This window comes from Heloderma suspectum, chromosome 13 (assembly GCF_057233095.1).
Source record: "Heloderma suspectum isolate Gila_16-S chromosome 13, 16-S_ref, whole genome shotgun sequence".
NCBI lineage: Eukaryota > Metazoa > Chordata > Lepidosauria > Squamata > Helodermatidae > Heloderma > Heloderma suspectum.
Window position 1 is genome coordinate 27,951,508 of NC_139470.1, and position 15,798 is coordinate 27,967,305.

The 15,798-nt window shown below is 49.8% G+C and overlaps 1 protein-coding gene across 1 annotated transcript in view; it reads left to right on the forward strand.

Annotated features, from left to right (window-relative positions):
- Positions 1 to 15,798, forward strand: part of LOC146336259 (uncharacterized) — a 47,506-nt gene that overhangs the window by 15,041 nt on the left and 16,667 nt on the right. The window contains exons 9-15 of the mRNA XM_084819270.1: positions 872 to 1,136; positions 1,763 to 1,855; positions 8,064 to 8,176; positions 8,478 to 8,601; positions 9,363 to 9,518; positions 10,715 to 10,873; positions 12,388 to 12,450. Coding sequence (XP_084675396.1) covers positions 872 to 1,136; positions 1,763 to 1,855; positions 8,064 to 8,176; positions 8,478 to 8,601; positions 9,363 to 9,518; positions 10,715 to 10,873; positions 12,388 to 12,450 — 973 coding nt within the window. The remainder of the gene's footprint in view (positions 1 to 871; positions 1,137 to 1,762; positions 1,856 to 8,063; positions 8,177 to 8,477; positions 8,602 to 9,362; positions 9,519 to 10,714; positions 10,874 to 12,387; positions 12,451 to 15,798) is intronic.

A 15,798-nucleotide genomic window follows, 5' to 3' on the forward strand; every position in this document is an offset into this window, starting at 1 on the left:
CACCTTGCCGACAAAGGTCCGTCTAATCAAAGCTATGGTTTTCCCAGTAGTAATGTATGGCTGTGAGAGCTGGACTGTAAGGAAGGCTGAGCACTGAAGAATTGATGCCTTCGAACTGTGGTGCTGGAGAAGACTCTTACAAGTCCCCTGGACTGCAAGGAGGTCCAATCAGTTCATCCTAAAGGAAATCAACCCTGAGTGCTCATTGGAAGGACAGATACTGAAGTTGAAGCTCAAATATTTTGGCCACCTAATGCAATTCATTGGAAAAGACCCTGATGCTGGGAAAGATTGAAGACAACAGGAGAAGGGGATGGCAGAGGATGAGATGGCTAGATAGCATCACCGATGCAATGGATATGGACTTGAGCACACTCCAGGAGAGAGCGCAGGACAGGAAGGCCTGGCGTGCTATGGTCCATGGGGTCACAAAGAGTCGGACACAACTTAACGACTGAACAACAACAACATACATACATACATACATATATATCTCCCACGTGTTGGTTTGATTTATTAACGCTCCCAAATAGAAAAGTCCATCAACCAATCCTGCATTGGTTAAAGCCAGTTACCCTGTTGGGTGTCTCCTCGACACCAAGTAAAAGGGCTGAAGCTTTGGGATTCAGTGAGGGCAGCTGGCCAAAGTGGAGGCAGATGTCCTGGTGGGTCCCCCCCCCGCCAGTTTCAACAGGTGGAAGCTGGAGGGAGAATAACCCAGAGCAGGAACGTCACACAGCCCGACGCATCTGGAGGGCCCTGGGTGGGGGAAGGCTGCGTTAGGCCGCGTGCGCATGGGCCCGCCCTCTCTTCCCGATGGTCATCGCAGAAGCGGCTGCCTTTGTTTCTTTTGCTGGCCTCCTGTGTGCAGACTGCCCCGGGCACCATGCAGCACAGAGCTGACTCACCAGCTGAGAGCCGTCTGGCCAGTCTGGTGCATCTCGAGGAAGGCATCAGGGAGCAGCATCAGGCAGACAACTGACTGGGACTCCCAGCGCCGGCGGGAGGGCAGCAGTGTGGCGCTTGAGCCGGCCCCATCCGTGGTGCTGAACCTCTTCCAGCCCGAGGGCCCCGTTCCAGTGTGGAGGAGGTCACGTGCCAGCAGTGGGCAGGTCGCTGGCACACGGAGCGGGGCTGTAACCTGTGAGATTTGTGCAAGGGGCATAGCTCACGGCTGGAGCAGATTTTTGCGGTCAGGAAGTCCCAAGTTCAAACCTCAGCATCAATAGGCCAAGCTGGGACAGAGTCCTGTCTGAAACCCTGGGGAGCTCTCCAGATGTTTTGGCCTACAACACCCATGATCCCTCACCGTTAGCTATGCTGGCCAGGGCTTTGTGGAGCAAAACATCTGGAAGGCCACAAATTGCCCACGAATTGTATAGACAGTCCTGTGCTAGGCGGGGCAGTTGTCTCACTACGTGTGCTTCCCGTGTTCCCCTTCCTGTTTGATTTCACTTCTGCCATGAACTCATTCAGGTTGCCTGAGGCAGGCCTCTTTGTCTCTCAGCCTCAGTTTCCCATCTGCAATATGGGGGTGATAATTCTGGCCTACCTTACCGGGTTATTGGAAAAAATACGGAGAATATCTAATCCAAATGCTTAGTTGCATATTAATGCTTTCTTGCCTTTTTCTGCGCCTGCCCTTTTAGAATTCAGAATGCAGGGTGGGGAGGGGGTGGAAATATGCCATTCAGGGCAGAACCTGAGTGGGTTTTCTGCAGAAGGATAGGCCAGTGAAAGCGTTCATGTTTTTGCTAAGCAGGACTTGGAACTGGAAGAGGAAAAGCTGTCGCAGAAGAAGGCCCAGATCCGCGAGGCTGATGTGTCCCTGCGCAGTGTCCTCCAGCAGAAAAAGGTACCCGGCCAAAGCCTGGGTGTGAGGGAACCCCTGGGAACCAAACAATCCCTGTGGATCCTTGTCAAGGGGAGAGGTCTTTGGGAGGCAGTGAGGCCTGCAGATGTGGCTGGACGGGTGGTTAGGCAGAGACAGGCGCTCCCCTTAGAACGTCAGAAGAGCCCTGCGGGATCAGGCCAAGGGTCCATCTAGTCCAGCAATCCGTTCACACCGTGGCCAGCCAGATGCCCCGACGGGAAGCCCACAAGCAGGGCACGAGTGCAACAGCACCTGGCCGTTCCTTGCTGTGCCTTCATTTGGGCCAAGGGGCAGAAAACTGACTTGTCATGGACCCAGAAAGAAAAGGGATGGTGGTTTTCTGAACTGAAGCTCAACAGAAGCTGCATGGGCTGCTCTGAGCCCGTTGGGCTCCAGGCCTTGCCCTGCTTCCTTGCAGGGGGGTGGGGTCTGCATAGCCTCTCATTTCCTGCTGCATCCCAGCTCTTCCTTTTCAGCCTGTGCAATTGTGGTTAAAATACTTCCCCTGCCCCTGCCCTCCCCCCCACAAAACACTATGGGTTGAATCCAGACTTAGTCATACTTACAATAGACCCATTGAAATCAATGGCATGACTAACTTAAGCCCCATTGATTCCAGTGGGTCTACTCTAAGGGCTTTTCTACATGAGGCTTTTAACCCGCCACTTTACCAAGGCTTCTGCTTTCAGATTCTTTGTGGGATTAACATTGGCTGCTTTACATGCTTTTTTTCTGGGGGGTTTCTTTTTCTGCCTTTCTATATGTTCCATTACACAACCACTAGGTGGTGCTGTGGTTTAACAGAATGGTTTAGATGCACCAGAGTTTCATGTTGCCATTCAAGGAAATACCAGACTTTCCTTGTTAGAAAAAAAACGCTATAAATGTTGCAAAGAGTAGGAGAGACCCTGGAGGATGTAAAGCACCCACAAACTACCAAGAGTGAGAAATCACGGGCGCACAATAAACGCCTCGTGTACAAAGGCTCTTGGTATAGCTATGTCTGGATCCATCTAATATTAGGGATGCGCAGCAGATAGAACTCCAGATATTTGTTACTTCAACTCCCAGAATTCCCTGCCAGCATGCCCAGTGGTCAGGAATGCTGGGAGCTGAAGTCCAAAACATCTGTTGACATATTTTCTGTCTAACCTGCTCTATATGATCCTGTTGGACCAAGAATGGCCAGTCTCTCTGTTATCAGGGAACGAGTTAATCTCCAAGGAGTGGTGTTTACTATTTATTGGGGGAGGAAGTCACCCTTGATTTGGTGATTTCAGGACAGTTTGCAATCACATAGAAATACGTCACAAAATAAACAGCATCCCCTGGAAATGTAATAATAAACAGCAGAATACAGAGTTCCATTAAAATCAGTCAGTGTATCTAAAGAACCTGGGTGATCAAAAAAGCCTTAAGCTGGTGCTGAAACAATCTGCTGAAGACATTTTTATTAGAACAAGCCTTCCCTTTATTAGAACAATGAGCCACAACTATATTGGCACAGTTTGGTTTTAAAGGTGTTAATTCTGTGATGGTGATTATTTTCCCCCTTTTTTATTGTTCACCACTTGGATATTTTATTGGATGTAGAGCAGTATATATATCTTGTATATCAATAAAAATAAATAAAGTAAATGAATGATCACAAAGAAGGTGCCCGTTGAGCTTCCTTGGGAACTGAACAGGGGCTCTCCTTGCTCTCTCTGGTTGCCACCCAGCTCACTTCTGATCCAGAGAAGAGCATCAGCAGATGGCTTTGCTGCCCAGTCCAGGTGATCTGGGAGCAGGTGCTCCTTTAGATACACTCAGGGCCAGAAATATTGGAGCAAGGATAACTGTTTTGGCATTTGGCCTCTGTACACCACCACACTGAGGCTGAAAGGAAACACACTCAGATGGGAGCAAAGCCAGGACTTTCAGCTGTCATTCAAGGGGTTTGACAAAAGTGGGGCACTAACCATTCAGGAAGGACAGCCAGTGGCATACACACACCCCCATCATTGGTGGCTCATAAGTAATGGAATGAATGGCTGACAAGCAGCTGCGTGGCCAGATGTGGCCTGTTCCCTGGGTACCCCATGACCCATCAAGCAGACAAAAGGCCTGGAAGTGGTTCTGAGTGTCCAAAGAGGTGTCCGTGCGAGTGAAGGAGGCCATCATTAGGCTGAGGAAACAAAATAAACCCATCAGAGAGTAGCAAAAACAGTGGGAGTGGCCAATACAACAGTTTGGAACATCCTGAAAAAGAAGGAATTAACTGGCAAGCTCAGCAACAGCAAAAGGCCTGGCAGACCACGGAAGACAACTAAAGTGGATGACTGCAGAATTCTGCTCATGGTGAAGAGGAACCCTTTCACAACATCTAGCCAGGTCAAGAACGCTCTTGCGGAGGTAGGTATGTCATTGTCAACATCTACAGTCAAGAGACGGCTTTATGAATGTAAATACAGAGGCTTCACAACAAGGTGCAAATCACTGGTAACGCTCAAGAACAGACAGGCCAGATTAGCCTTTGCCAGCAAACACCTAAAAAAGCCTGCCCAGTTGTGGAATAAGATTCTTTGGACTGATGAAACCAAGATTAACTTGTACCAGAATGATGGGAAGAGAAAAGTATGGAGAAAGAAAGGAACAGCTCATGATCCAAAGCATAACACATCATCTGTCAAACATGGTGGAGGCAGTGTTATGACCTGAGCATGTCTGGCTGCCAATGGAACCGGGTCACTGGTGTTTACTGATGACCTGACTGCTGATAAAAGCAGCGGGATGAATTCTGAAGTGTATAGGGCTATACCTTCTGCTCAGATTCAGCCGAATGCTGTAAAACTGATAGGATGCCGCTTCATGTTGCAGATGGATAATGACCCAAAACATACAGCAAAAGCTACCCTAGGGTTTCTCAAGGCAAAGAAGTGGGATGTTCTTCAATGGCCAAGTCCATCACCTGATCTTAACCCAACAGAGCATGCTTTTCACTTACTGAAGACAAGACTGAAGGCAGAAAGACCCACAAACAAGCAGCAGCTGAAGGCAGCTGCAGTAAAGGCCTGGCAAAGCATCTTGAGGGAGGTAACTCAGCATTTGGTCATGTCCATAGCTTCCAGACTTCAGGCAGTCATTGACTGCAAAGGATTTTCATCCAGGTATTAAAGGTGATCCTGAAGTTTGAAATGATGTTGGTTTGTTCCATTACTTATGCGCCACCAACGATGGGTGTGTGTGTATGCCACTGGCTGTCCTTCCTGAATGGTTAGTGCCCCACTTTTGTCGAACCCCTTGAATTACAGCTGAAAGTCCTGACTTCGCTCCCATCTGGGTGTGTTTCCTTTCCACTTCAGTGTGGTGGTGTACAGAGGCCAACTGCCAAAACAGTTATCCTTGTTCCAATATTTCTTGCCCTGACTGTACCTGCATCCCATCCAGGCCTTTTAGGGCTTTACAGGTAACCCCTAAACAGACTGGCAATCAGTGAAGCTCTTTTAATACCTCTAATATATGGTCCCAATGTATAGTCCCTGTTAGCTGTCTGGCTGCTGTATTCTGCACTTAAGCAGTTTATGAACTGTCTTCCAATGTTTCCCCACGTATAATGCATTACAGCAGCCAAAACGGCAGGTCAGTAGGGCATGGATAACCATACAAAGCATTCTAGTGGCTAGTAGTGATTTTGCCACATGATGGCATCTCCTCCAGAGCAATTGGGTTCCATAATGAAGTTGGTATCGTCTGTCATTAAAGACTTGCCCATTATGAAGCACAGGTGCTCAGGCATAGCACTGAATGGATCACAGGTACATTGTTTGCTTGTTTTGTAGCACTATCAGGGTGCATAGCCCTTTACAGAGTCCAAGAGGATAGGTCTCTGCCCCAAGGAGTATGCAGTCTAAAGCTGACCAAAGAGACACATTGACTGTTATGGTGTGGGATATCTTTATTTCTTTTAACTTCAAAACATTTTACCTTTCCTTACACGCGACGGAAGGCAAATTAAACATTCAAAGGGCTACCGAAGGTCAGTTGATTTATTTTTTGAGTTTCTGTTTCTCTCTTTCTCTGAAGAGTTCAGCGTGGCAGATTCTGATCTCCCCCCACCCCCTGCCCCTTTGATCCTCACATTAACCTGTAATATTGGTGAGGCTGCAAGAGAGTGACCGCATTCAGACATAACAATACACTACGATTTATTGTTATGGGAATAAGCCTTGGGCTCATGCAGTCTCCTGGTATGGCTCCAAAGAGGAGATCAGCAGTTTTCACTTCCATTTTCAGTTATCTGCAGGTTAGCATTACATCGAACCCTACACTGTGGTTAACTACAATTGTGTCTTATTGAAACAAGCCAGGTTCATAAACAAAGGTTTGAAGTTGGCTTCTTTCAGTAAACCATAGTTAAGACTAGAAATGTATGAGACATTTCTTTCAGTTCATTTTTGACCAGAATTTACCCAGTTCTCTTCCTTGAGCGAAGAGAAAAAAGAACACTCAATCTGATATGGACACGAGTCGGAACAAGCTTTGAGGTGGAATTTGGAGAAGCTTCATGAACTCGGGTTTTACTGATTCACACATCCCTAGTTAAGAATAACCATTGGTTGTCTTGGGTTAGACATAATGCTAAACTGCAGTTAGAAATGGAAGTAAAACTTCGGATCTTGCAGCTGCACTGGAGGAAAAGAAGGGAGCAGAGAGCTGATGAGACAGAGGCTTTTTCACCTAACAATAAACCATGTATATTTCAAGCTGACTTGTTTCAAACAAAGCATAGTTAACATTAACCACAGTTTGTCAGTTTGGACGACACGGCAAGCTATAGTTAAGCAAGAATGGAAGCAGAAGTTTCTGAACTCCTCCTTGCTGGTGCACTGGAGGAGAAGAGAGGAGGGAGATGCATGGGACCCTGAGGCGCATCTAGGCCTGTCCGAATGTGGCCTCTGACTTGAGATTTGAACCCAGGTCTCACTGGCCTTAGTCTGATACTCTGAATCAGGCTTCCCCAACCTAGTGCCCCCCAGATGTGTTGAAGTACCCAGTGGCCCTGCTAGCTGGGAATGATGAGCCTCTTGGAGCAGTCCAGTGACCAATTTCCAGCACCCTTGTGGGCCACTGGAAATAGCTCCTGCCATTGGTGAATTTGGTGAATGTTGGTCATTCTATAACGTTTTACAGCAGTTTGCCACTGAATTTTGGCAGCAGACTGTGGGGGTGGGGGATTGCTGCCACCCCACCAAATTCAGTTCCAGGGGCCACAGAAAAGGCTGGGCAGTTATCCCTGAGGTGTTGCTCAGCCTGAATTTGGGGAAATGATGGGCGTTGCTTCCACAGGCCACGTAAAGGGACAGGGAGCACATGCAACCCATGGGCCATGGGTTGCCCACCCCTCTTGTAGACCAGGCTGAGAAGTGCTGTTCTAGTCACCTCGCTCTGCTGCCTTTCCCACTAGTTAAATAGGCGAGGGGGCCAGATCTAGCCCACTGGCCACCAACTAGCCATTCCTGCTCTTGATGAAAGGGGACTGCAACCTATGCATGATAACGTAAATGTTTGTGTTTGAACTGTAAAACGTTATCCTGGTAAGTTAATGGAATGTGAGTGTGTGAATGAAAGGGGGGGTTGTGAGTGGGGGAATTCTGAGGGGTTTAAATGGAGAGAACTCACAGTTTAACCGTCGGAGAGGGCTGAGGGATTCAGGGAATGCACATCTAGTGAGTGGGGTTGGGGAGAAGGGCTTAGAAGGGGTGGGTAGGTAGGTTATGACGAAGTAAGTATAGGTTGATTAAATAACCTGTATAGCTCTTCTTATGTTAGTTGTTTTATTATATATGGAGAGAGACAGAGAGAGACCCACATGTTGGATTGACTTATTAATGCTACCAAATAGAAAAGTCTATTTTTCCTGTTACTACTCCTGTATTGGTTAAAGGAAACCAGTTGACCTGTTGGGTGTCTCTGTGAGACAAGGTAAAAGGGCTGAAGCGTTGGGATTCAGTGAGAACAGCTGGCCAAAGCGGAGGCAGGCGTCCTGGTGGGTTCCCCCCCCCAGTTTCAACAGGTGGAAGCTGGAGGGAGAATAACCTGGAGCAGGAACATCACAGGACTGCCCCTCCCAAAGCCTGCCCTGAGCTGCCCATCCTAAGCTATCCGTCCGCCTCATCTGGACTCCTTCTCCTCTTCTTCTGTTTCCTAGCATGCGGCCCTGGAGCTGGAGGCCTTTCAAGAAGCCCTGGAGGAGAGCCAGAAAGAGTTGAGGAGACTGGAGTTGCTCATGGAAGAGAATCGGGGCCAAGTGGATGAGGCCAGGTATCTAGGGTGGGGAGCACGGCCCCTGACAAGCCCATGGCCCAGTCCTCAGCCACAGGCTGGCATCCCAGAATGGCCACCTTGTGCAGTTCGGAACGGAGCTGGCTTCTCTTAAGAACGTCGAGCATTTGGGAGCAGGGAGGGGCCCCCCCAAATCCAGTGCCCCTTCCTCCTCCCAGAGGCCTCCACCGCAGCTGACCGGGAAGACGGTGTGCAACAAGGCCCTTCTGTCCCTCTCGTCTGGTTCCGCCGATCCCCCCAGCTCAGTGTTTCTCTGCATGCCCCCATCTCTGGTACTCAGGGCTGACCTGGTGATCCTGAGATACAAGCGAGAGGCCGGCCTGCGGGAGCTGCAGGAGCTGGAGAAGGAGCTGCGTGGGCTGAGGCGGTGGCGGCATGGCCAGTACGGGGCTGCCCAGGCGCAGGTGAGTGGCACCATTTCCCGCCCTTCCTGGAATTCTCTCCCCGGTGAGGCTCACCCGACACCGAGGCCGATGGCCCCAGCGGAAGACTCTTTTTTCCACTGCTGCTCCTGTCGTCTGTGCTTTGCACTTGTCACTGAATGGTGGCTCCTTCTCAGGTGTCTGGGGACACCCCACAAGTATTTGGGGTATCCTGCTGGGGTATTCTCTATAAGAAGGTGTCCCGATAATTCACTGGTAGTGGCACTTGAAATATGGGGAGGAGTTTGTTTTGGCAAGGGGTGTGTGTCCCTAAACACTGCCCTTGACCCAGGATCTCCACAGGGGCTTCTAGTTAAATATAGCTACTGATTGCTTTTTTTCACGCCATGAATTTTGGGGACTTTGGGGGGAGCAAGGAGGTGGTTATTATTCTGTCTGAACTTGTGCGTGCATTTCTCTTTCTTTCTTTCTTTCTTTCTTTCTTTCTTTCTTTCTTTCTTTCTTTCTTGGCATATCTTGTTGCTTATCTCCAAATGTTTAAACATCCTAAATAATAATTTAAAAACTGCCCCTTTTCATTCCCGACTTAGTCTCCTGTCTCTGAGGTCAGCAGCTGCCCATCAGCAGATGGCCAGCATATCGTTTTGTCAGGCCATACTGACAGCAGGGTATCACAACACCGTGGCCAGATCTTAAAGGAACTAATCCAGTGTTTGGCACAAGATGGTTGCTGGTCCGCCATAAAGCCCCTTAGTCTGGCTAGCTTCCTCTGCCTCCCACAGGTGTCTCGATTGGGAGCTGAGCGGGAGGCCTTGAAGGAGCAGGTGCGCAGCCTGGAGGACAGCCTGTCTTCTCTGAAGCGCCAGCTGAGGAGCTCCAAAGCAGAGCTGAGCTCCGAGAAGGACATGGCCAGCATCAGAACTGCACAGCTGCAGGAGGTAGGAACGCTGGAGCGGGTCTGATGCCCTCCTAGCCTCATCGCCATGCCCAGACTGGCCATGGGAGTTGGGCAGTGATTTATTTATTTATTCATTTCATTTCTATACCGCCCAATAGCCGAAGCTCTCTGGGCGGTTCTTCAGGGATCTTAAGTGATCCCTGAGGTGCACATCCAGCCACCTGTTGCTCAGCATGAATTTGGGGAAATGATGGGCGTTGCTCCCTCAGAGGCCTTTCCCTTGAGAAGAAGATTGAATTTATTTCATTTGCTTATTATTTAAAGTATTTATATGCTCAGTAATAGCTGCCCAAAAGATAGCATAGAAGAGACCATCTCTCCCTGGTAGAAAAAAGTCCTACAACTTCCAGCATCCCCGACCCAGCCACGGCTGGCTGTGGGATGCTAGGAGTTGTGGGGCCTTTTCTGCCTAAACATGCACAGGATTGCACCCTTAAACGTTGAAGCCATTCTTTCTGGAAACTAAACGGGAAGCTACTGCAGCTCTTTGGTAGTTATACGTTGCAGCATTTTACAGTAGTAGTAGTAATGCATGGCCCTTTACAGAGCACAAGAGGACAATTCTCTGCCCCGGTCATCTTACAGTCTAAAGCAGGGGTGGGAACCTCAGGCCCTCTGCGGTCCCAATCCAGCCCTCTGGGGCTCCCCAGAAGGCTCTTTCTCCCAACCACCAACCATTTGGTGGTTTCACGGCTTTTGTGCGGTTTTTTCCCTGTTCTGAAAGGTTGAAATCCTCCCCTAAGGCTCAATTGGCAGCAATTGCTTTACATGACAATATGGCTGGTGTTTTTGGGCCTGCCCCTTCTGCCTTTGGCCCCGCCCACCCAGAATGCGGCCCCCAAGAGCTTCTCTGAAATGGAATTCCCCACCCCTAAAGCCAGGGAAGCGGCAAAGGGGAGGGGAGGCGGGGCAGAGGCAAACAGGAGGAGAATGTGTGAGTATTGCAGTGACACAGACGTAGGCGTTAAGAACAGGCAGCTCCGGTGAGCGTGGCGGGAGGGGGGTCCCACTTCAGGGCTCCGTCCCTTGAGCTCCTGCCCCTGCTCTGTCTGTCCGTCCAAGACAAGAGGGCTGTCCCCTTGTGGCTTGCATGCACGGGGCCTCCTTGTTGCAAGCACTGGCCTGCCAGCTGGGTGAACTGACCCGGGGCTGGAGCTACGGATCTTGGCCCTGCAGGCCGTCCTGTCGGAGAAGGAGCTGGAGCTTTCGAGCCTGCGCAGGGCTGTCGCCGCCTTGGAGGCTGAAAAGGTGGCCCAGGGCACCGCAACGGAGAGCCTGAAGGAGGAACACCGGCGCCAGCTGGAGGTGGTGCGGCAGGAGGCCTTGCGGGAGAAGGTAGCACTCGGCTTTGGGAAGGCTGGCACTGCAGATGGGGGGGCGGGGGCTTCCTGTCTTTGATTCACGATGCTGATCCATACAGGAACCCAGGGGAGGCTGGTGGCTCCGATGTCAGTGGGGCGGCGAATCTGCTCCACACCTTGGAGAGCTCCTTCAGAATTCCGACCGGTTCCGACAGAAACCTGGGGCGGATTCACCACCCCACTGACATCGGAGCCACCAGCCTCCCCTGCAGGAACCACCATAGCTCTGGATTATTGCTGGCCTAGAGAAGGAGCTCAGAACCTCAGGCCCAGGGGCCACACCTGGCCTGCCTGGGGTCACAATCCAGCCCTCCAGGTTCCTTAGGCGGCCACTGCGTGCAGAAAGCCGAGCTTAGCCAGAGCGACGTGTGCCTTGCGTGGAACAATTTGCACCAAGATGGGTTGAATCCTGTGACTTATATCAGTTATGCAAATGCGCATACTTTGCCGGTTTGGATTTTGCTCATCATGGGAGGGGCAAAGCACCGCCCTCCCCAACCACTGGAAATTACATCCACGCACCCCCTCTGTGGCTTCTGGGAAGTCCAAGCCGTTTTTAGCAGCCATTAGAGCGAGTGGTGGAACACGTGTGGTTCGAGAGGCAGGAACAGTGGCAGGCCTGAAACGCCTCTTGGAAACACACTTGTTCACACTGGTTTTCCCTGACCCATGGGGGATTCTTTACTGCCCTGTTTTATAGTTTATGGTGCTGTAATGTTTTTAATTATTTATTATTTTTATCCTGTTCTGCTGTATTTTAATGTGAACCAAGTAGGGACTTTGAAATATCAAATGGAATAATAACATCACCATCATCATAAAACTTGCTTATTAAAAAATGAGTTAAAGTGCAAAAAATAGCATGACACAAAAGCGAGAAGCAGGGGCGACCCAAAATACTTTGCTGCCTGAGGTGAAGGACAAGATGGTGCCCATTTCCACGTACAGAAGCCAACTGGACTGCCATTTGAATACTGCCAATGGGATTGCATTCTCCGCCATACCTGAGGGCAGCAGGAAAATGTAGGGGATCAGAACAGGCCACGTGGCACACACAGCTTTGTCCCCCCACGGAGGAACAGACACGACTCTTCTGCCCACCCCCACCCCCCAGCTTGTGCCGCCTAAGACAGCTGCCTCCCTCTGCCTAATGATAGGGTCAGCCCTGGCCTCAAGGCACTCAGGGGGTGAAGCATCATTCAAATTCCCTCTTAGAGGAGTTCTCATACACTCTGCCTTTCTGGCTGGGGGCGTTATATACATCCCAAGCCGCTCCGCCGCTCCAAGAAGCTATTAATCTCCTTCCACCTCCCTGGGAGAGCTCCAGTTCTGCAGAAATATTTTGTTTCTCAACTTTGCGTGGTAGTGATGGTGGCAGCTAAGGCTTGGTAGAGTAGCATGAGCTGCCACTGTGAGGTTCTCTGTGAGTTGCAGAAAAAGACAACCGTGGCTGTGAAAGAATCTCCCCCCCGCCCTTTCTGCTCACAGGAGAAAGAACTGCTCGGCCTGCGGGAAGAGCTTCAGCGTGAGAAGCAACAGGCATTGCAAGAGGTACACACACATGGCACACCTACCACCAAATGCTCTTCCGTGGGGGTTTGCCCAGTGTAAGCCCCGCTGAAAGGGATTTAACTTGAAGAAGGTTGCAACCATAGCCATAGCTGGGTTTTTCCTTCTGTGTATTCTGCAAGCAGGAAACTTGAATTCCGCTATTGGAATAAACTATTTAACAGTGCAATTCCTGTGCATCTCTACACAGAAGTAAGTCCCATTGAGTGCAATGGGGCTTATTCCCAGGTAAGTGTGCATAGGATTGAAGACTAAGGGTACAATCCTATGCACGCTTAGACAGAAAAATGCACTATAACTCCCAGCGTTCCCCAGCGAGCCGTGCTGGCTGGGGGTTGCTGGGAGTTGAAGGACCTTTTTCTGTCTAAGTGTGCATAGGGTTGCACCCCAGATTGCCTATTTTGCTTGGCATTATGTGATCTCTTCTGCTTCCGTGATTCAGGTTGCAGGGGCAGGAAGACATTTACCAGCTTTTCTTTGCAGCCATTAAAGCCTGGAAATTACTTCCTTTAATTAAGAATTTTAATACGTTCATTTTTTTCAGGGTGCCCAGCTCTGCATATCATACCATATTCTTCCTGCACGTCTGGGCATGCATACTCACCCCTGTAGAGCCCTTTTTTTCATGTCCTGTCTTTTAGATTGTAAGCCTGAGTCCTGTCTTGTTTTTTTTAATTGATCTGCAAGCCACTCCGAGAGGCTTTTTGGCCGAAGAGTGGGGGGAAATGCTATAAATGTGTAATAATAAGAGAGAGAGAGAGAGAGAGAGAGAGAGAGAGAGAGAGAGAGAGTGTGTCTGTCTGTCAGTGCCATCGCTCCAATGCCGTGACACCTAGATATCTGACTTGTGGTGTGCTTACTGAGGGGACCCTAGGGCTGTGCAAATCTGGCTTACTCTGTTTTTTAAATGCATCAGGGCACATTCCTAAGGCCGCTAGATAGCGGCTGGATGGCCATAGGATTTTTCAGTTTCTGGGAGCCGAGCATGGAGCTGGCACTCTGAGCTCGGTTTCCAGAAATTCATTCTGCGCCCCTTCCTCCGCTGCCTTGTAGGAGGTGCGGTTTGTCCCCAGCTCCGTGCTCGTAAGAGCCGTGTGGAGCAGCCGAAAAGGGCAGTTCCTGGGGGTGGGGAGGGGATCGCAGGAGCGCCGGTACAGTGCTTCCTATGTGCCGTCCAGCCTCCCCCCCACACTCGGAGGAGCCCTGGTTAGATAGCCGAAATCAGCTGTCTAGCCACAAATGCAGAGCAGCCAGAGCACGGAGGAGAAGATCTCCTCTGTGCTTCACCCGCCCTGCATTGGATAGTTGGCCATGCCAGCTACCCCCATGGACTCGTGCCATTAGCTCATTGTACATGTGCTTCAAGCCTGCTGCCCGTCTTCAGCCACAAGGGGCAGGCTTCCCTCCCTAAGGAGAGCCAGTGTAGTGTAGTGGTGAGAGTGACGGACTGGGAGCCGGGAGATCCGGGTTCTAGTCCCCACTTGGCCATGGAAGCTCACTGGGTGACTTTGGGCCAGTCACAGACTCTCAGCCCAACCCACCTCACAGGGTTGTTGTTGTGAGGATACAACGGTGAGGAGGAGGAGAATGTAAGCCGCCTTGAGTTCCTTGCGAGAGGGAGAAAGGCGGGGTATAAATGCAATAAATAAATAAATAAATAAGGAGCCCATAGATTTGCAGTCCATACATTCTGAAGCCAGGGAAGATCGTAGGCCAAGGGAGAGTTAGAAGCCTGCCACTCCTCACTGCCGTGGGGCTGAAAGCATCGGTGTACAAGATGTTCCCTCAGAGGAATGGTGTGGGGAGACCTCTCTCTCAGGGGGCTGTGGCAGTGCACCCTGGCAGGGGTGCCAGCGGCTGTGGCTTTACTCAGACAGGGCAGGCACAAGGTGTCCACCTCTGACAGCCGTGCACGTTTGCTTGAACACCCCGCTGTCTCACTCTAAGAGCAATTCCAACCCTGGCAAAGCTGGATCCATTTGCTAGTACATCAATACACTCTCTGTCCTGGCTATCATTTTTCAAAGTCACCCCTTCATAGGTATAAGAGCATAAGAGCTATGCTGGGTCAGACCAAGAGTCCATCTTGTCCAGCGTTTTGGTCCCACAGTGGCCAACCAGCTGCCTGTAGGAAACCCACAAGGAGGACGTGAGTGCCATAGCTCCCTCTCGCCCATGTTCCCCAGCAACTGGTGTACAGAGGCCTGTTGCCTCTGATCCTGGAGGTAATATACAGCCATCAGGACTAGTAGCCATCGATACCCTTATCATCTAAGAATTTGTCCAGTCCCCTTTTAAAGCCATCCAAATTGGTGGCCATCACGACATCTTCTGGTAGTGAATTCCATAGCTTAACTAGGTGCTGTGTGAAGTACTTTTGTTTACCTGTCCTGAATCTCTTAACAATTCATCTTCATGGGATGATGCCGGGTTCTAGTATGATGAGGGAGGGAGAAAAATGTCTCTGTAACATATGCAATGTTTGTGTTTGAATTTTAAAAGTAATGCAGGTAAATTACAATTAATAGAACGTTGGTGTGCGAGTGAAAGGTGGTGGTGGGACTTGTGAGTGGGGGAATTCTGAGGGGTTTAAATGGAGAGAACTCACAGTTTAACGGTCGGAGAGGGTTGAGGGATTCAGGGAATTTACGTCTAGTGAGTGGCGTTTTGGGAGAAGGGTTTAGAAGGGGTAGGTAGGTTAGGAGTAAGTATAGGATGATTAAATAATAATATATATATATAACTCTTCTTGTGTTTAATAAAATTTTGTGTGTGTGTGTGTATAATCTTACGTGCTGGGTTGTGTTGTCAACGCTACCAAATAGAAGAGTCTATTTTCCTGTTAACCGAGTCTTGTATTGGTTAAAGGAAACCAGTTAACCTATTGGGTGTCTCCTTGACACAAAGTAAATGGGTGAAGCTTTGGGATTCAGTGAGGACAACTGGCCAAAGCTGAGGCAGACATCCTGGATTTCCCCCCCTCAGTTTCAACAGGTGGAAACTGGAAGGAGAATAACACAGAGCAGGAACATCACAGCCCTCCCTATCCACTTTGTCCACACCCTGCATAATTTTGTAGACCTCTGTCATGTCTCCCCTGACCCTCATGTCTCCCCTTGATCATTTTAGTTGCCCTTTTCTGCGCTTGTTCCAGCTCCGCAATATCTTTTTTTTTTAGGTGTGGTGACCAGAACTGTGCACAGTATTCCAAGTGTGGTTGCACCACAGATTTGTATAAGGGCAGGATGATCTTGGCAGCTTTATTTTCATTTCATTTCCCAACATGGAATGTGCCTTTTTTGGCAGTGGCTGCTCACTGGGTTGAGCTGC